The sequence below is a fragment of the Podarcis vaucheri genome (assembly GCF_965113315.1).
Source record: "Podarcis vaucheri genome assembly, chromosome: 3".
NCBI classification, from domain to species: Eukaryota; Metazoa; Chordata; class Lepidosauria; order Squamata; family Lacertidae; genus Podarcis; species Podarcis vaucheri.
In genome coordinates, this window is record NC_138761.1 from 72,395,545 (window position 1) to 72,415,812 (window position 20,268).

General features: G+C 41.0%; 2 protein-coding genes across 10 annotated transcripts in view; one reads left to right on the forward strand and one right to left on the reverse strand.

Moving 5' to 3' along the window:
* Window positions 1-20,268, forward strand: part of HS3ST5 (heparan sulfate-glucosamine 3-sulfotransferase 5) — a 145,452-nt gene that overhangs the window by 91,205 nt on the left and 33,979 nt on the right. The gene's annotated exons all lie outside the window — the stretch shown is intronic.
* Window positions 1-20,268, reverse strand: part of LOC309529085 (uncharacterized protein) — a 127,124-nt gene that overhangs the window by 66,012 nt on the left and 40,844 nt on the right. Inside the window, exons 1-4 of one of the 3 annotated variants that reach the window (XM_082216836.1) lie at window positions 14,871-15,494; window positions 13,299-13,382; window positions 11,537-11,598; window positions 6,206-6,322 (exon numbers count right to left, since the gene is read on the reverse strand). The exons of the other annotated variants lie outside the window; for them this stretch is intronic. Of the exons in view, the coding sequence (XP_082072962.1) occupies window positions 6,206-6,322; window positions 11,537-11,598; window positions 13,299-13,382; window positions 14,871-14,954 (347 nt within the window). The 5' untranslated portion in view covers window positions 14,955-15,494. Of the gene's footprint in view, window positions 1-6,205; window positions 6,323-11,536; window positions 11,599-13,298; window positions 13,383-14,870; window positions 15,495-20,268 lie in introns of those variants that run through there. 3 annotated transcript variants of the gene reach the window in all.

Consider the following 20,268-nt stretch of genomic DNA (forward strand, 5'->3'; position numbering starts at 1 on the left):
GCATAGCAGGGATAGTATTATCACCAGTGACTACTGTTGTGCATGAGTCACTCATATTTAAACTCAGCATAGAACTTCTACTGCTTTCCATTGCCACTGCTCACAACCATTTCACCTCTGTGCTCATGCATGTACCTTCATGCACCTGACAAATTAAGACTAACAAGAATATGGTGCCAAAAACCTCCATGGTTGTCTCCCCTGGCCATGGCTCACACTGGTCCCATTTCTGCCTTCCCCATAGAAATGGAATGTCTGAAGTCAGCCTATGTGTACCATTTCCTCAGTTTAGGCTCAGTCAGTCAACTGATTCTTCAAATATTTTTCTTGATATTTTAAATGTAGGCCAACTCCAGACATGCAGAGGTGTGGCCTCACTGCACTGGATCAGTCAGTAAATATCATCTGAACTAGTCTACTGAGTTTGGAAGGAGAGTGCAGAAGAGAGGCTTGTCACTTCTGAAGCATGGTCTGCTGTGGGTTGGGCCATAGGCTAAGGGCATTTCTAGGACTACTGTGTAACAGATAACTGGAGCTCTGAATCAGAGCACCAACCACTCCCTAACCACATGTTCAAGATATGATCAGAGGCAGATTTAGGGGAGCACAACTAATTTGGTAAGGCTAGGATCGGAGCCCTGCAGGCGCCACAGGGGATGCCATGCCTATGATTTAGAAAGGAGTGCAAGAGGTGGTCAGCACCAACTTTGGCCATCTCACAAGGCTGCCAATGAAATTTGAGACTCCAGGGTCTGATATGACACTGGCCACTGGTCTGCACAAAGTGGAATAATAAACATAGCTAAGAAACTGCCAGTAAAGCTTTGGATGGTGGCCTCCATATAATACTAGCAAAAAAAGAAGAGGTGTGAGTGGTATTCAGCTACCATACCCTGCCAATAAAATGATTTCCACTTCTGCAATGGGGCCTTCCCCACCTTCTCACCCAGCATGCACCCTGCACCCTCCTCAAATCAGCTCTAAAGAACAGGGAGAGGGAGAGGAGACAGGGAGACTGTTCCATTGTGGTAAGAAAAATCCTTGCACTGGGGGAATGAGAGACTCAGCACTACAATGTATTACACCCAAAGGTTTTGGGAACTCGTTCAACAGCAGCCTTCCCCTCCCTCAAATCAACCTTTACTCAGGTGCAACAATTTAAGAAGCTGGATATTTTTTTAAACGAAAACAGATTATGATTATAAGATTTAAATGAGAAAATGTAATGTTACATCTCTCTCTCTCTCTCTCTCTCTCTCTCTCTCTCTCTGCGTGTGTGTGTGTGTGTGTGTGTGTACATATGTATATGTGTCCATGTTCTACTTTTGGAGTCAGTGTGTGCAGACTGATTTCATGGTTAGTTCACTGCATATTCTGGTCACATTACCTGTCTGGTCAATGCCTATGCAGCGGTAGAAGAGATAATACCTGCACCTTGTGGTGACACAGCATAAGGAGGAATCACACTTGCTTTTCCATGGGAACCTTCCTATGCATTCTGAAGAAACCTTGAATTGGTTTTGTTTATTTCCATTCAGTGACTGTCTCAGACTATTAGAGAAAAAACATCTAAAAAATTCAGAAGCTGCTCTTTGAATTTTGATCTCCTGTTTACAGTACTCATATTTAAATGGGAATATAGTTCATTGGTACAACCTCTTTCTTACAAAATATCAAAAGATGTTATAAAAAGGGGAAAGGGAAATAAAAAATAGCCATTGTGTTAGTATGATTATTTTGAACTGCACTGAAGCGTTGCTTGCTTTCAATGCAAAATGCACTGTAGTCTCAAATTCAAGGCTGTCAGCACTTCAGAATTAAGTAACAATGTTTACAGTTAGCATAAGCAGAAACCACAGCTCTTTCCATTTCAAACACGGTCCTCATTGCATTTTGTAGATCTATATAGGAAATTTATAAAGCTTTGATGATAATATGTGCTGTCAGTCCATTAAGTTGATTTTTATGGCAGGAACACAACCGGCGTCCGTTTGTATGAAGCTTGAAGACTACTTCAGAGCTCCAAGAATGCCATTTGATACCTGCCCTCTTTTATGGCTGACCTTGAGGGGAGTTCAGTTTTGTAATTTATGGCAATACCATCTAGGAATACCCATTTGCAAGATTCACTGTCATTTAGCGCTAAACGATTGTTCCTGACTCCAAAGACAATCTGAGTTCCTGACAGGACAATCCCATGAAAAATATTGCCTGACCGCCCAGGTGTCCTTTCCAATTATCTGGAGTAGAAATTAATACTTTTAAAAGCTGCTAGTTTTTGAAAGGTTATTACAATTTATTCCAATGCTTTCTTTTGCGCATTATGATGAATTGGTTTATTACGCTGCTATTTTCCATGTCAGCTTTTTAAGAGATAGAGCTGTAATGTTGAAGCATTAGAGAGAATGGCACATTTATCGTCGTACAATTGGGTAATATATACTTTTTTTAGAAAAGTGAACTCTATTTTTAATACTGTAGCACGTAATTTTATATTTATGAATCCTCCAACACCATTGTCAAACATTATTTATTTCTATATACTAAAGACCTAAGAACTTTCAAATGTTGACAATAACTTGGATAGGGGAATGGTGACATCGTTGGTGTAAGTGGTGCCTTAAGACCATGTTCCTTCCGAGCCTGGGACTTTTTGGCTAAGCAATGAGTTAGTAGCTACCACTTGCTAAAAATGTTGAGTCTCGCAGATGAGATATGCAATGTGGAAAAAGTGGACAGAGACCAGTTTTTCTTCCTCTCTCATAATGCTAGATACCAGGGCCATCCAATGAAACTGAATGTTAGAACATTCAGGACCCAGAAAGGCTACATTTGCACATAACACTAAGCCAAACCACAGTTTAGTGCAAATGCATGAAGGTGTGTGCTCCTGGGAAACCACAGCCAATTTGGTCCTCCTTGGTCCTTCGAGTTCAGTGTAACATGGCACCCACGCCAAGGTTTCGCTTAGTGTGATACTCGAATGCAGCCTCACTGTTAAACTCCTATTTCCTTAACCACGACCTATACCCAAGGTTTGTTTATGTGGTCCTTGTAAGCCTTACTGTTACCTGTGCACCTAGACAAACAGAGCATAGTTACCACTCTTACCAGATGTAGCAATGGTTAAAAATGTGGATGGTTTTAAAATGGCATTATACCACTATATGGAGGATAAGACTATCAATGGCTACTAGCCATGTTGGCTATATTACCTCTAGTGTCAGAGTATCTGTTGCTGAGGGTGCCTGTTAAAACCAGCAGCTAGGAGCACAAGCGAGGAGAATGCTGTTTTGCTGACATTCTGCTTGTGGGCTTCACACAGGCACCTGGCTATCCACTGTGAGAAAAGAATGCTGGAGGAGATTATCCTTTGGTCTGATCCAGCAGGGCTCTTGTTATGTTCTTAAATTCTGAATTGTGTTTTCAAGATTGATTTAGAACCTGGAACATTGCCAGAGTAAACAAAATATTTGTCTGTCCATTTTTAATTTAAGGTCAAGGGTGGAAATTTTTTCTTGAGACGTTTGCTTTATTTCAATGGACTACTTGAATCTTAGATGCATAATCATTTTAATGTTAGTAATAGAATTTTCCTCACTTATGCTGAAAGAAACACAGACTGCAGTTAATCTGTGTGTTCAATCCTACTATAAGCAATAGTACCTAAAGGGTCAGGAATAATTGAAGTTCCAGCCTAGAACCTGATATGCATTCCCTAACCTTTGTTTCCATTGATACTTGGTAAAACAGGGATTATGCAGAAGAACAGGAATCAATAAGTGGTTCCTGAAGTGTAAGTAGGTTCAGGCATGACCCAAGACTGAGATTCGGCTCAAAAAAAGATTTATTGGAACATCAGGAAGAACAAGAATGACAAACAGGGACACTTGGCCCAGTATAAATACCTTAAGCCAGCCCAGGCAAAACACACACACCGCCTGTGAAAGTTTGCAATTTGTGAATCACAACATTGGCCCTCAGCAGGGATTGGCTGTCTTCTAGCTAATAACAATGTCATTGGAGGGTTTTAGGATCCTCTCTATCTTTTGTTATGCAGATGAAGCTCCTGAGCTCCAGGAGGCCTGAAGGCCTTGGCCTGCATTGCTTCGGCCTTAAACACCTGCATACATAACAGTTCCAACACCCAAAAATAACTGTGCGCTCAAGGGCATGGAGAATCTTCAGTATAATTGATATTAATACTAGGTTTGTGGACATGTCAGTCCTCCATCAATATTATTATGCGCTTTCTGGAGCAGATCAGTCATTCAGATACAAGCTCCTGTTGTTGCATAGGGACACCTTAGACAGCCTCCGCTGCCCAGCAGTCTCCTACATTGTTTTTTAATTAGAACAATTATTACGAAAGTTCGTATTTGGTATTATTTCAGAAAGACAGCTTCCTGTGGGGAAATGGTATCTATTACAAAAAGTTACAGGTTAATGCTAGTGAGGCCCCGATGTTATTTTTCAAAGAGGCACAAAGAGAAGTAAGACTTTGGAATGAAGCCCAGAATATTAAACATGCATATTTCTTTCTATTATTTCTTAATATCCTTTCCTTGAGCAAAAATGCTGTAGTTGTTTCTAATTTAACTCACTAATGGCAAGTTCACAGACCTGAATGGGGGGCCTGCATGCTTGGGACACATTAGCATGGGCAAGGCTTGCCAGTTCCTAGTCAGTGGCCAGCAGCCAGCTTTATGCATCTTCTGTCACACAATGCCATCATCACATAAGCACTTAAAAAGCACTTCTCCTGTAGCTACCACATTACAAACGTGTTATTTGAATATATGACAAATAACTTAGTTTTCTCCCAAGGCTAGCTCTACTCCAGCACAATTGATTGGATCCTATAGTAGCAGATAAAACAAAAATTCTGATTTTCAGTAGATCTATTTATTCTTTGTTGTTTAAAAGCATTGTTCATGTTCCAATACCTCAATATTTTAAGCACCTGATGCAGAAAGAGTAAATTCGTTCATTCATTTTATATGCATGCTGCTTTTTCACACACACACAAAATCATGCTCAAAAGCGGCTTACAAAAAAAAACAGAGATGCATTTCAAACAACCTACAGAAACAATTTCAATGTACCACAACAAAAAATGACATAGTAACGATTTCATAATAACAAAGCAAAACAATAGCAAATATAGTTACATAGAAAAATACATTTCAATACTATAAATATAAGATTGCTTAAAGAACAAGCAGGATCCAATATCAAAAGTAACAAGGGAGTTTCAGTTTCACCTTAGTCCTAGAAACAGCCTTCCCATAATGCTCCTCACCGTTCCTCTCCTGAATCAGCTTCTTATAAGGCTTCCAAGGGCAAAGGCAGGGTAGCTGGAAACACCCATCCCATAATGTTGCCTTATACAAGCTCCTTCAAACGTGCTTCCTTTGGTGGACTATATTAGGCATATATATGACTCTTCCAAAATAATTGAAATCAGCGGTAAGGTGAAAACAAGGTTGCAGTACAGTAAATGTCAACTTTATGCAACACCTGCAACACTGCTGGTTCCACAGATTGAAGTGGATGAGTGGGCATATATGGGGTAAGGTGACCTTGCAAGACTTTTTATGGAATATGAGCTAAATATTTTCTACCACTATCTTAAAAATTCAGAAGGAAAATCATTATTGAGAATTCAGGTAGGTAGCCATGTTGGTCTGACGCAGTCGAAATAAATTAAAAAAATTGTCCAGTAGCACCTTAGTTGGTCTCTAACAGGCTACTGGACAGTATTGAGAAATTAGGGTTAATCTGATCAGGTTAAAAGGTAAAGGTAAAGGACCCCTGACAGTTAAGTCCAGTTGTGAACGACTCTGGAGTTGCGGCGCTCATCTCGTTTTACTAGACGAGGGAGCCGGTGTTTGTTTTTCCGGGTCATGTGGCCAGCATGATGAAGCTGCTTCTGGTGAAACCAGAGTGGCGCACAGAAACACCATTTACCTTCGTGCCCCAGAGCTGTACCTATTTATCTACTTGCACTTTTGATGTGCTTTTGAACTGCTAGGTTGGCAGGAGCTGGGACCAAGCAACAGGAGCTATCATATTCAGAACAGTATTGATAACTGTACCCAGTTTGGAAAAATGCTTGAAATTATAGCAGTCAGTAGCTTATTTCTTTAATGACACTGAGCAAATCTACGAAAGTCAGCATTGGTGGTCAATGATTTTTCATTACCTGCTGCTTACACAGTAACCAAAGCTGTGTGGTTGAATAGTACCACTGCAAGAGTGTTCAAGTAAATGTGGTCTTCTGCCCTTCTGCTGAAGATTCCTTGTGTATATTGTTACTGTTCTGTAGAAAGGTACAGTACAGATCAACATGGAGTCTTTCAGATTAATGCTTGTGCATTGCTGAAAAGTGCATTAAATAAATTACTGTATTGCAAAGAGAGTTACTGTAAGGTCTATTAACTACTTATTTAAAGACTTGGCAACAGTGCACAACAATAAATAATTCAAGTAGCACCTCTAATCTTGTTTTCTTTCTTCTTAATTGGTTTTACAGCATTGTTTTGACATTTACCCTTGGATTAAAAAAAAACAAAACCTTAAAGGGGAAGAAAATGCATGCCTTGCATTACTCCATTTGCCAAGCAAGTACTTGTATATAGATGCTTCACAGTGCAAGAATTACAATCTGACTTCACGGCTGTCATTGGTGAAGAATGAAATAGAGTTATGAGGATTTACAGCTTTGCATCATATATCTCCATATCTCCAGCATGCATATATTAAAAACTACTTTAACGGATATGTTAAAATACATAATCTCCAAATTCGGGTAAATAAACTCTAACAGCAACATAAATTTATGAAGATTGCGATAATGATAATGATGATGATGATGATGATAATAATAATAATAATGCTATTTTCATATGAATTAAAAAGAGGAAGAAGATATAATTCACCCTGAGTGTCATAGGTGGCCTTTAAATTCATCAGAATAAAGCAGACCTCTTTAGCCTTTAGTTCTAAGTCACTTTAGGTCACAAAAAATACCCTCTCTTTAGTAGTAATGGCTTTGACAGCTAACACAGCAGCACAAAAATGTATGGAGTTTAAAAAGAGCTATAGATTTATTTATTTATTAAGGTTTGTGTGTATCCTTTCTGAAGAATCCAGACTTATTTGAAGACTTGTGATATATATATATATATATATATATGCAGGTTTTGGTGTCTTCGGGTGTCTTCCCGTGTAAGAGTCGGGGTGTCTGGGCGACGTTTCGACGAGGTCTCACTCGTCATCTTCAGGCTGGTGCTTTCGGCTTCTTGTTACTGGAACAGAGCAGAATCTGGTGTTTGAGTTTCTATAAATACTGTTGAGGGGTGTGGTGTATAGCCTCCAACGTTCTGGGCAGAGAGGAAGTTCCTAGATTAGTGTGCCTTTTCTTCTTTTGTTCCTTAATTACTTGAGGGATATCTTGAGTGATTTCATGAGTGATATTCTGAATACCACTGGGTGGGTCATTAAGTGTAGATTAGTTGCTAAAGCTTTCGTGTCTTGACCTCTTGAGCTTGTGAAGAGTTTTTCTGAGAAGATGGCTGTGCTGCATTTAGTTGTGCTCTGGCTTGGCTTCGTGTATAGGGGCGAGCTGTGATTTTGTGCCTTGTGCCAGCCAGATCTGTGTAGGGATTGCAGGGGGGTGCAGCATCCGGAGGTGCCACTATAGTTTGGCTACTGGATGGAGTCTGTAATATGTCTGTGGAGAGGGTCTGGGTTTGGGTCTGGTGTGGTTGATTGGTGACGGCGTTCTGTGTGCCTCTGGTTCTGGTGTCGGTTTTTGTGGGGAGGGCTAATTTCCAGATGTCTGGCAGGCGGGACGTGTCGTCACGCTTGTTCATGTTGTGAGGGTGTTTCTCTATCTCGATGGCTTCCATGATTATTCTCTTGTGGTGATGTTCCATGTTAAAGAGCAATTTGGAATCTGCAAAATTAATTTCGTGTCCTGTTTCTTTCATGTGTTGGAAAAGAGAGGAAGTTTTTTCTTCTTTTTTGACGGCATTCTTGTGTTCTGCGATACGTGCATTTATTCGTCTGTTTGTTTGTCCAATGTACGTGGCTGGGCAGACTTTGCAGGGTATTTCATAGACCCCTTGGTTTTCCAGCTGGATTTTGTCTTTTGGGTTTCTGAGGATATTGGCTATTTTTTGGTTGGTGCAGAAGGCTGTTTTGATATTGTGTTTATGGAGGATTTTGCTAATTTTGTCTGTAGTGCCCTTGATATAAGGAAGGAGGGCCATGCCATTGTTTTCTTCTGTGTCTTGGTTTTTGGGGGGTGTTTCTTTTTGGATTAGCTTCGTAACCCTGTTTTTCTGGTATCCATTGGCGATTAACACATTTGAGAGATTCTGTAACTCAGTTGTCAAGTGGTCTTTGTCAGCCAGGCGTTTGGTTCTGGAGATGAGAGTCTTGGCTACGGAGTTTATTTGTGCAGGGTGGTGGTGTGATTGTGCATGTAAGTAGCGGTTGGTGTGTGTTTTTTTCCGGTAGATAGTGTGTCCTAGGGAGCCATCAGGTTTTTTGTAGATTAGGACGTCAAGAAAGGGGAGTTGGTTGTTGTCTTCTATTTCCATAGTGAATTGTATTTTGGGGTGTAGGCTGTTGAGATGTGTGAGGAAGCTATCTAGTTTTTCTTTCCCGTGTGGCCAAATTACAAAGGTGTCGTCAACATATCTGAGCCAAAGTTTGGGTTTGTGTTCTGACTTGTCTAAAGCATTGGTTTCAAAGTGTTCCATGTACAAATTTGCGATGACCGGTGAGAGGGGTGATCCCATAGGTGCTCCTTCTATCTGTTTGTATCTTTGTCCATTGTGGATGAAGTACGTGTTGGTTAGGCAGTGGTTGGTCAGGTCCAGGATGTATTTGGGGGGATTGTATTTGTTTTGGATGGCTGTCAAGGCTTCATTAATGGGTACTTGAGTGAAGAGAGATACAACATCGAAGCTCACAAGAAGGTCATCGGGATGTAGGTATTGCTTCTTTATTGTTTCTATGAACTGGAAGGAGTTAGTAACGTGTGAAGCGATGGATTCTGCATAGGGCTGAAGTTGCTTAGCGAGAAATTTAGCGAGATTTTGTAGAGGTGAGCCTATGGAGCTGACTATTGGTCTGAGTGGTGTTCCTTCTTTGTGTATCTTGGGGAGACCGTAGAGTTTGGGGCATCTGGATGATTTTTCTCTGGGGATGATTCTTAGCTGGATTTCTTCACTGATAGGAGAGGCTTTTATTTTGGATTTGGTGGTTTTTTCCAGATAGGTGGTGGGATCTGTTTTTATAGGTTGGTAGGTAGGGTCTTGGAGTAGATTTGATAGTTTTGCTTGGTAGTCCGATGTGTTCATCACAACAGTGGCGTTGCCTTTGTCTGCTGGGAGAATGATTATGTTGTTGTCTTTCCTCAGGTTGGTGAGTGCTTTCTGTTCTTCTTTGTGTAAATTGCTTCTGGGTGGTTTGCTGGAGCAGAGGATGTTGGTGACTTCAAGTCTGATTTTATTGGCTTCATCTGGGTCGATTTTGGTCAGGCTAGCTTCGACTCCGCATATGATGTTTTCCGTGGGGATGCGTCTCGGGGCGACTGCAAAGTTGAAACCTTTGGAGAGTACTTTGGTTTCAGTTGGGGTGAGGATCCTGTCTGATATGTTATGTACTGTTTGTTTCATGGGTTGTTGTGGAGGGTGGCTGGGCTTCTGGCGTTTTTCTAGTTTGTAGAGTTTGTTGGTGTGTCTGTCTGTCTTATGTGAGGTCTCAGTTTCAGCCATCTTCTCAGAAAAACTCTTCACAAGCTCAAGAGGTCAAGACACGAAAGCTTTAGCAACTAATCTACACTTAATGACCCACCCAGTGGTATTCAGAATATCACTCATGAAATCACTCAAGATATCCCTCAAGTAATTAAGGAACAAAAGAAGAAAAGGCACACTAATCTAGGAACTTCCTCTCTGCCCAGAACGTTGGAGGCTATACACCACACCCCTCAACAGTATTTATAGAAACTCAAACACCAGATTCTGCTCTGTTCCAGTAACAAGAAGCCGAAAGCACCAGCCTGAAGATGACGAGTGAGACCTCGTCGAAACGTCGCCCAGACACCCCGACTCTTACACGGGAAGACACCCGAAGACACCAAAACCTGCATTCCTGTACCCGTGAAAATCTACGAAAGCAAATATATATATATATATATATATATATATATATATATATATATATATATAGTTCCAGTAACATATAGTTCCAGTAACATATAGTTCCAGTAACAAGAAGCCGAAAGCACCAGCCTGAAGATGACGAGTGAGACCTCGTCGAAACGTCGCACAGACACCCCGACTCTTACACGGGAAGACACCCGAAGACACCAAAACCTGCATATATATATATATATATATATTATGCCAGGGATTTATATAAATGTAATAATAATTTATTCTGAGCTGCCCAGCAGTGCCTTGCAGTTTCCTGTGGGAAACTGGTATCTGTTACAAAAAATAAGTTGCAGGTTAATGCCAATGAGGCCTTGCTGTTATTTTTCAAAGTCCAAGGAGAAGTAAGGCTTTGGAATGAATCCCAGAAGATTAAATATGCATATAACAACATTAATCCCTGCTACAGTTGCTGCTAATCAATATCAGGGTGCAATCCTATACCAGTTACAGTATCTATTGGCTCAGCTCTTGACCACTGGCACCGCCCCTGAATAGTGGGCCATGATGGTACTTCCAGGGATTCTAGAGCTCTGTCTGTACTTTTTACACCACTTTTTATATTCTCCATACTGTGTAATTTCCTTCTTTCTTGGTTGAGCAATGCATCAGATATGGTGGTAATTTCTACTAGTGCAGCAGCAGTGTTATCTATAGGAATATGCTACCATTTCACTTTTTATTTCATGTAGTGCAAATCCCACCTGAACTCAGGTAAGTGTACAGAGGACTGCAGCCACACACACACACACACACACACACACACACACAGTATATAAAGTATATATTTACTTCATGCAAAGTAAAGTTCAAACTGAAAAGTGGTAGAAGCACACACAGCCTATTCCAACAAGCTGTTCATTTTTATTTATTCATTCCATTACTTATATTCTATCATATTAAATTTGCAGTAATCTGCCAGTGTGACACCCAGCATTTGCTTAGAAACAAGTCTCCCTGTAAGAAAGATAATTGTTTTTATTTATCAGGAGAAATAAAATGTTATTTTATATTTATTTTAAAAAAACCATTGTTTTATACTTCTCATTAAAATATAGTATATTGTTTGGCAAACATAAAAAGGTTTTCACTGAGGGTATCTGCAGCCGCAGTCCTTTTCATGGACTGTGTCTAAGTGTGAGTGCTGCCAAAAGAAGGACAACTACCGGTGAGATAACCTCATTAAATTAATTATCCTGCTGGCATGTTTGTTTTTGCTGGGTTTAGACAGCATGTTGTGAAACACTCGGATGTATTAGTACCCTAAAGAGGAAAACAATCAAATAGTATTGATCTTTTCTCACACTTGCTGGACAACCTCCTTCTTTAGGAGGAACGAAATATTGCAAGAAGATATCTGACACATCTGGGAAGAAGGCGTATCATATTATATCACATTGTACAAGTATATCACGGTGGATGTGTCTATTATGTAAAACTAAAATAGAGACATCCATCTGACTTTGAAACTTGCATTCTCAAGTTATGTAACCAGAGCAACTACCTCTTCCCAGATAATAGGAGCCATTATTTTATGCATCATGCATTCAAACCCTTGAATCATAAAAGCTTCAGATTTCAATTCAGTTTGAAAAGTAAAAAAAAAAAAACAACCTGCTATTTAAAAGTAACATTTTTTTATTATTTCCATTCTCTGAAATTATTCATCAAGCAGGGTGTTACCCAAAGCAGGAGCTAAATTTCTGCCACATTTTTGTGACTTTTTGGTTAGCCCTAATAACTAACTAACTTTCACTTTTCAGTGGTTAGTTAAATGTGCCTGATACCTGCTTTAAATGTGAATTGAAAGTTTGAGTTTATTGTATTGTATAGTTTTATACTTTAGAAAACAACATCAACTAACTAGAGTGTATTCTTCTTATTTGCCAAATAAATGTTCAAAGAAAGTTTGTATTTTCTTTTAGAGAACCGGAGCTTTACTTGGATTACACATTACCTACTGGCAATGTAATAATAATAATAATAATAATAATAATAATAATAATAATAATAATAGCATATTTTACATGCCTTTGGGAATATTTGAGTATTGGAGGGGTGCCATTTTTGGTTCTCCTGAAAGGAAACATGTGATTAAGCTGTCAGCTATTTGAGATTACTACAAATATTTTCTTTCATAATGAATTTTGTGACTTGGGGTGGGGGGAGTTTCTTGAGTTTCTCTGGCTCTCTCACTGTGATGACAGTTAAGGAAAATAGTACTTTCACAACAGATAGAAAACTGGATTTATTTATTGTCACAAGTAGAACTGTAGATTTGAAAGGGGCCACCCTCTGTGATGCAGGAATCTTTTGGCCAATGCAGGGCTTGAACCCATGACCCGGAGATTAAGAGTCTCACGCTCTATGGAATGAGCTATCCCAGCTGGGGCTAAACACACCCTGGTCACTAGACAAGTCTTTAAAAAGTATATATCTCCCGCAAATTATATTTGGATTTGCATGAATTTGTGTGATAAAACAGGGGTGGGAAACCTCGAGCAGGAGGCCAAACAAAGTCCTCCAGGTACTTCTCTCCAGTACCTTGAGGTCCAGGCAGTGGCGAAGCATGCACTGGGGGCAGAGAGCAGGCGGGGGCATGGCTGGGGCTCATCCTGGGGGACGGGAAGCGTGGCACGTCGCACACGGGGGTGTAGCGTGCATCCCGGGGGCATGGTGTGCCACCTGTGGGGGCGTGGTGTGCGTCTGGGGGTGTGGCATGTGTTCTGCAGGCGTGGCGCCCAGCATGGTGGAGGGATGCGCAGCGTGTGGGGGCAGCCGCAATGGTACCCCCTTCCCCAATGTTGCCAGGGGTGATTCGCCCCACCCCCCGTTCCTCTGCCAGTGGGTCCTGGGCTTTCCCCCAGGCAGGTCTGCTCACCAGCCCAGTTCTGCACCTTCACTGAGTCATTCAGTGTATCACTGAACTGTGATAATGCCTCTTGCTTGCCTGGCTAGAGGATGGAGAAATGTGTTTATGAATATATATGGAAACGCTTGACTTTCGCAAGGCTGGCATGTAGCCTATTGGACAAATGTCAGAGGCACATCTGTAGCTCTACTCACTTCTGCCTCTGGCACTGTCTTATCACCCTTAGAAGGTTGTCCAAATGGGAATGTGGCCCTTGGACTAAAGGAAATTTGCTGCCCCTGGTATCAAAGGCAAATAAAAGACAACAATTACAAACCGGTAATTTAGGATAGCGTGCATGTAACTACCGTATTTTTCGCCCTATAGGATGCACTTTCCCCCCTCCAAAAATGAAGGGGAAATGTGTGTGCGTCCTATGAGGCGAATGCAGGCTTTCGCTGAAGCCTGGAGAGCGAGAGGGGTTGGTGCGCACCGACCCCTCTCGCTCTCCAGGCTTCAGGAAACTGCCCGCAAGCCGTGGGAGAGCTGCGCGACTTTGCGCAGCTCTCTCACGGCTTGCGGAGAGCTGCCTGCACCCCGAAGCCCATCGCCAGCCCCACAAGCTCGGGGAACAGTGGGGAGGCGGAGCGCCGCCATCCCGCTATTCCCCGACCTGCTTTGGAGGGCCTCTATCCCGAAGCCCGGGCGCACTGAGCAGTCGCACCCGGGCTTCGGGTAGCTCTCCGCAAGCCGTGGGAGGGCTCCCACGGCTTGCGGAGAGCAGCCTGTTTTGGGGGCTGGGGTCGGGGGAAGCTCGGGCTTCCCCCGCCCCAGCCCCACGTCTGGGGGGGGGGATAAATTTTTTCTCTCTTTATTTCCCCCCCAAAAAACTAGGTGCACCCTATGAGCCAGTGCGCCCTATGGGGCGAAAAATACAGTATTTGGTAAGCTAGTTGTTACTGTCTTACCATTAGATTCCTCAGATTTCTTATCAGGTGTGAAGCTGAAGTATGGTAATTTTTTATTCACTGTTTGGCAGATAAATACAAATGGCCAGCTTTACTATATGCAAAGTAAGCACATATGCTTCCTCCCAATCAAGAGTTTTGTATCACTTAAAAGCTTGTGTACTTCACCTTGAAGCAACATTTAGGCTTTAATCAGACTGAAATTGATTAGTATATAGTTTGGGGATACATAACTAATCACTGAAATGAAGTGAGAAAACACCAGAGTTCAAAAAGGAGAGGAGAAGCAAAGAGATTAAAATGAGCTGATGTATTGACAGAGCACAGCTGTGAAGCTGTTCAGATGGAAGCAGACTATCAACTTACATACCAGTTTAATAGGAGCTAATTAAAGCAATTATTGCATCATCCCTAATGCTACCTCAATCAATTAGGAACTCTACCATTTCCACTTCTCCAGTTGAGCTGGATTCTAGAAATGTATTATTTCACTAGCAAAGAAGAGAAAAGAAAAAGCTTGCTTGTTGAGTCAAATTTACTTTTCTGACTTTATGGGGGAATAAGTCCACCCAAAACTATCTTTCTTTTTAGAAATAAAGTGCACACCCTTTGAAATAATATTGGGCTATTCTATATCAAGAGGTCTCCTATGGCCATTACTTAGCATTACTTAGCATTAGGACATGGGTGGTGCTGTGGTCTAAACCACTGAGCTTCTTGGGCTTGCCGATCAAAAGGTCAGTGGTGAGCTCCCGTTGCTCTTTCCCAGCTCCTGCTAGCAGTTCAAAAGCATGCCAGTGCAAGTAGATAAATAGGTACCACTGTGGTGGGAAGGTAAACAGTGTTTCCATGCGCTCTTGTTTCCATCATGGTGTTCTGTTGTGCCAGAAGTGGTTTAGTCATGCTGGTCACATGACCTGGAAAGCTGTCTGCAGACAAACACTGGCTCCCTCGGCCTGAAAACAAGATGAGTGCCACACACCATAGTCGCCTTTGACTGGACTTAACTGTCCAGGGGTCCTTTACCTTTTTACCTTTTACTTAGCATTAAATAAATAACTAAAAATCAAAGGCATGCACATGGTTCTGAATTTGGTTTCATTAGTGAAATTGATGATTGCCCAAAGCAATCATGGTAGCAAATCTTCATACTCCTAAATCCCTACACGTGGGATCACCATATTGTTCCATGTTTCCAAATCATTACTAAAGCCTAAAAGAAATCCAGAATTCCAGATTCCAAAAATGAAAGGTATTCACGCTTTTCTTGTAGGTATTTTAAGGTGGGTATTTTAAGGTGCATTGTGCACCCAACTTGAAATTTCACACCAACCCCATTTTTGCTACCTAATCTATACCTATGGTCTTACATTAAATAAATCAATATATAAGTTGCACACACACAAATAAATTAAATATGTAAACATACATTAAAACATTTCATATAACTTTTTCTTTAAATATTCAATCAATAAGCTTATTCCCACCCACACTCTTAATCTAATTCATTAAATACTTCTTTAAAGACATATTCTTTGGATCATTGCTAATTATTAGATCCAATACAAAAACAAGAAATGGGGCAAATACAAAATGGTGAAAAACCATATTTAGAGATTAGATAAAAATCCCAATATACCGTATTTCGAGCAAATGCTCTTCCTGAGAGAAGTACTGAAATGTGTTTTAGTTTAGTTTCCCGGTTAAGTTAATTTCTCTGGGCCTCGTGACAGTTAGGTCTGCCACTTTGATGGGAGCAGGGAATCTTTAATTCCCTTGTGCAAAATGATCTGGAAACAGTTCAGTATTTTAAAAGATAGCTTTTGGAACTACAGTACTGGCGTTCATGTATAAAACAACCATTCCTAACCTTTCGAACAAGTAATTAGCAAGCTTACCAGCAACAAAATAGTTTCTACTACATCTCTCTGCCTTGATGAAAACAGCTGCTAGTTAGAAGGTATTTAACTTTTAATGGAGGGTCACAGGCTATTTCCAGTTGCATCCTTCTGCTGGCAGTGGGCTCCCTGATCCAGCAGAGATTTCCATGACTGAAAAATGGAGTGGGAGAGATTTTTTGCTGATTTCCCCTTTCCCCTACAGACCTCTGTGCCCCTTTCCTGATCTACTCTATATAGCTTGGGGACACTTTAGAGCATCATATGAGGTGATGCGGATGAAGGGAGGGGATGCAGGAGCAAGACAGGTTCCTCCACCCCATTTCCATTCACTGAAGCATCCACTGGATCAAAGAGCCTTCCAACAGTGGAGGGACACAACTGGATATAATCCTGTGTTTCAAAGGTACGATGTAGGGCTTGGAGATTATTATTTTTATGTTACAAACAGTAAAATACATTTTTCACTATGGGAACTCCTCCTCCTCCTCCTCCTCCTCCTTCTTCTTCTTCTTCTTCTTCTATCATGTACTGTATCCAGTGCCGGATTTACATATAAGCTATAGTTTAGGGCCCTACTCTCTTGGAGGCCCCCAAAAAAATTAAAGGAGAAAAAAACCACTGGGTGTACATTTCCAAAATATAAGGTAAAAAACAAATAAAATACATATTTTGTTATGTGCAAATGGCTTTAGATACCTACTAAATTACCATATGTTGGGACGCGGGTGGCGCTGTGGGTAAAAGCCTCAGCGCCTAGGGCTTGCCGATCGTAAGGTCGGCGGTTCGAATCCCCGCGGTGGGGTGCGCTCCCGCTGCTCGGTCCCAGCGCCTGCCAACCTAGCAGTTCGAAAGCACCCCCGGGTGCAAGTAGATAAATAGGTACCGCTTACCAGCGGGAAGGTAAACGCCGTTTCTGTGTGCTGCGCTGGCTCGCCAGAGCAGCGATGTCACGCTGGCCACGTGACCCGGAAGTGTCTCCAGACAGCGCTGGCCCCTGGCTTATAGAGTGAGATGGGCGCACAAACCCCAGAGTCTGTCAAGACTGGCCTGTTCGGGCAGGGGTACCTTTACCTTTTAAATTACCATATAGCATAGTAGTGGCCAAACTTGGCCCTCCAGCTTTTTTGGGACTACAATTCCCATCATCCCTGGCCACTGGTCCTGTTAGCTAGGGATGATGGGTGTTGTAGTCCAAAAACAGCTGGAGGGCCAAGTTTGGCCACCACTGATATAGAATATATTCAACACACAAAACAACAACAATTTGTTGTTGCCAAAGGACAGCTGGACTTATAAAAGGCCCCATTACCTTCTGTAGCTTAGGGCCTCATCAAACTAACGATAAATCCGGCCCATGCTGGTAGTGCCATTTTCCCATAAAAATAGCTCAATAACAGCATTACTTTTTGTGATTTTGCCCAAAAAGCTCAACAACTTTTCTGTTCGAAAATGACAACCCTAGTATAATTATTATATAATGTATTTTCCTTTTGTGCCATTTGAGACACCGAAAGCACAAATGTAGGATCAACTTTACTGAATCTTGGGGCTCCATAGTTATGCACTTGGCAGCAAGTGAGGGTTTTTTATTTTATTATGGTGCCTCTTTATGGCAAAGTATTAAAAAATACTTTGGAAAAGACCCTGATGCTGAGAAAGATGGAGGGCACTAGGAGAAGGGGACGACAGAGGACGAGATGGTTGGGCAGTGTTCTCGAAGCTACTAACATGAGTTTGACCAAACTGCGGGAGGCAGTGGAAGACAGGAAGGAGTGCCTGGCATGCTCTGGTCCACGGGGTCATGAAGAGTCAGATACGACTAAACAACAAACAACAGCAATTAAAAAAAAATAGGTTTGGAAACAGTGATTCAGAGAAAAATATGTATGTCTGTGATTAAAAGGAAAAGCTAGAATTTTGAAAGATATTAAGTAATTTCACAAAGCAAAAGTCTGGTGTCTTACTTGGCATAAAAAACATTTTGAAACTGAAAGCAACATACATTACTTAAAGTTTTCCCGAGGCCACTTTGCCTCAAAATAATTCATTTTTTTGTTGGTTGCAGGACTCTGCCCCCCCCAACTTACTGATTAAGGGGGTCGATATATAATATATTGAATTAAGTGTAAAAGCTGAAAGAATCGGTATGGAAAATTCAAAGGCAAATATGCTTTGCTTGCAATGTAGTTGTTATTTTTAATATAAATAAATAATGGAATGTGCTGATGTTGTAAAGTAAAGACAGATTCTTCTATTGATATTTCACAAATGCTGCCTTGAGTTGAACTTCTGCACTTTGAAACTCTGAGGGGCAATCTGTTTAACAGGAATAAGTTTAACAGGAAATATCTTTTTAGGAAATATGCTTTTAGGACAAAGTATCCAGTCTTCTAAATACTTATGCAACAGTTTGGCATCCTTTTTTTCTTTTTCTTTTGGTTTTGAAAACATTTCATACAAATAGGTAATCATACAGAAAATGTTTGATATACAGTACAACTTGAAAAGGGCATATTGATAAACAGGAGATAATGCAGGAGAACATTGAGGGTTTGAGACCCATTGGCTACCCTCACATGGTTTATGCAGCCAACTGAAGTCATTTTGTGGGGTGTGGCTGCTGTCAGTGCTGACAGGAGTCACAGGTGAGAGCTGAGTGCAGGATGGAAACCAAAGGTGGACAAACTGCCCCAGAAGGATCATGATGTGTCGCCCACCAGACGTACTACCCCCCCAACACCCCATCTGCAACTAGACACATGGTAAATAAGAAGATGCCATATGAAAAGGACTGTGTGTCCCTCTCTTGTGATCCTGGACTCCCCATGTACTCCACATAAGCATAATCGTGGGTCTTACCTTTCCTAGCCTCTCAGTGGAGTGTGGGAATAATATAGTGATTTCTCTGTGAAAAGACAGGGATACTTTAGAATCTTGACATTTTATAAAGTAGTTGGAGAAATTTACCCATAGCATTGTGCAATTGTTTGCAAGGCTAAAATGAGTTAATGCAAATCAATGCATTAATGTGATTCTCTAGCCTTGTATAAAGAATGAAGTGTGTTCTAGGTGCTATTAACTAACCTTAGAAAAGTGTGTGTAACCTTTTGTTTGGCATTATGATGAGTACTTTTTGTGCTAGATCTGCCTCTCTTTCTAAGAGCGTGCCTGCCTGCCTGGGGCTTAGATGGGAAAGTAGAGACTTCATAAGTCACACATTCAGCCAGCTAATAGGCCATAATGTACAACACAAAAGTATGATAGTGGAGGCAGCTGCCTTGCACTGCCTGTGGCCACCAACCCATGATGTTGACATGTGATGCTCCTCTGCCCCACCACACTTTCCTTGTTAGGGGAGTGTTCTCAGCTGCAGCTTGGAGTTAAAGATGAGCATAGATATACACCCTTGAATTGTTAAGAATGGGCATTTTTAATGTTTGGGTGTTGTTTTTAATTAGTCACAGTTTTAAAAAGAGCATTATAACCTTATATAGTTTACTGGTGATGGCCACAAGAATCTGCCCAGCTAAAATCTGGAGGGCTGCAAGATTATACAATTAATCAAACTGATTAACTGATTAAAATCCTAGCTCAATCAAAACTTCAGTCCTAGTTAATCAGGCCACATACACACAGCTAACTCCACAAACTCCCAATCACAGAGCCAAGCTCTGTTAATTAGAAAGCTCTCGTTCTCTCTCTTGCTCTCTCTCTTGTGTATTACCTTTTATCCATCCAAGTGGTTTTTGGATTGTAGCCCACCTATTTTGCGAGCTATCAAAGGATATCTATTTGTTCCTAATGGAAACTGTAGAACTCAACTGTGCTCTACAGGATGTGAAAGCTCATGCATCACTGTAACCTACCCAACCTTTCCTGTACTAATGACAAAGTGCTGGAAAGTGCCTTGGGGTCAGGTTACATGTTCACTCAAATACTTGTCCTTCATCATAGAACTCTGTTGAACCTATACATTATTTAACATCTTAAATCATGGAGACAAATGCAAAATACTAATTACAATGTATAATTGGAAAAAGATAAAGTCCATGAAAGTGGTTACTTCAAAACAGAATGAGCTCTAGAATTTGATGTCAAAGTGGCCCAAGCCATTTTATGTTAGTTTACTATCATTAAAATATCTGTTTTGCAATAGGATTACTGTTTTCTGAATATATAACATAAAATCTACTGAAATTACATGGATTTCTCTTTTGCTTTTGCTGTTTGCTCAATTTAAAAGGATTGGTCATGAATTTCATATCTAGTCTTCAAAATATATGTGGAAAATAAGTTTTGTGTGCTGAGGGTCATTT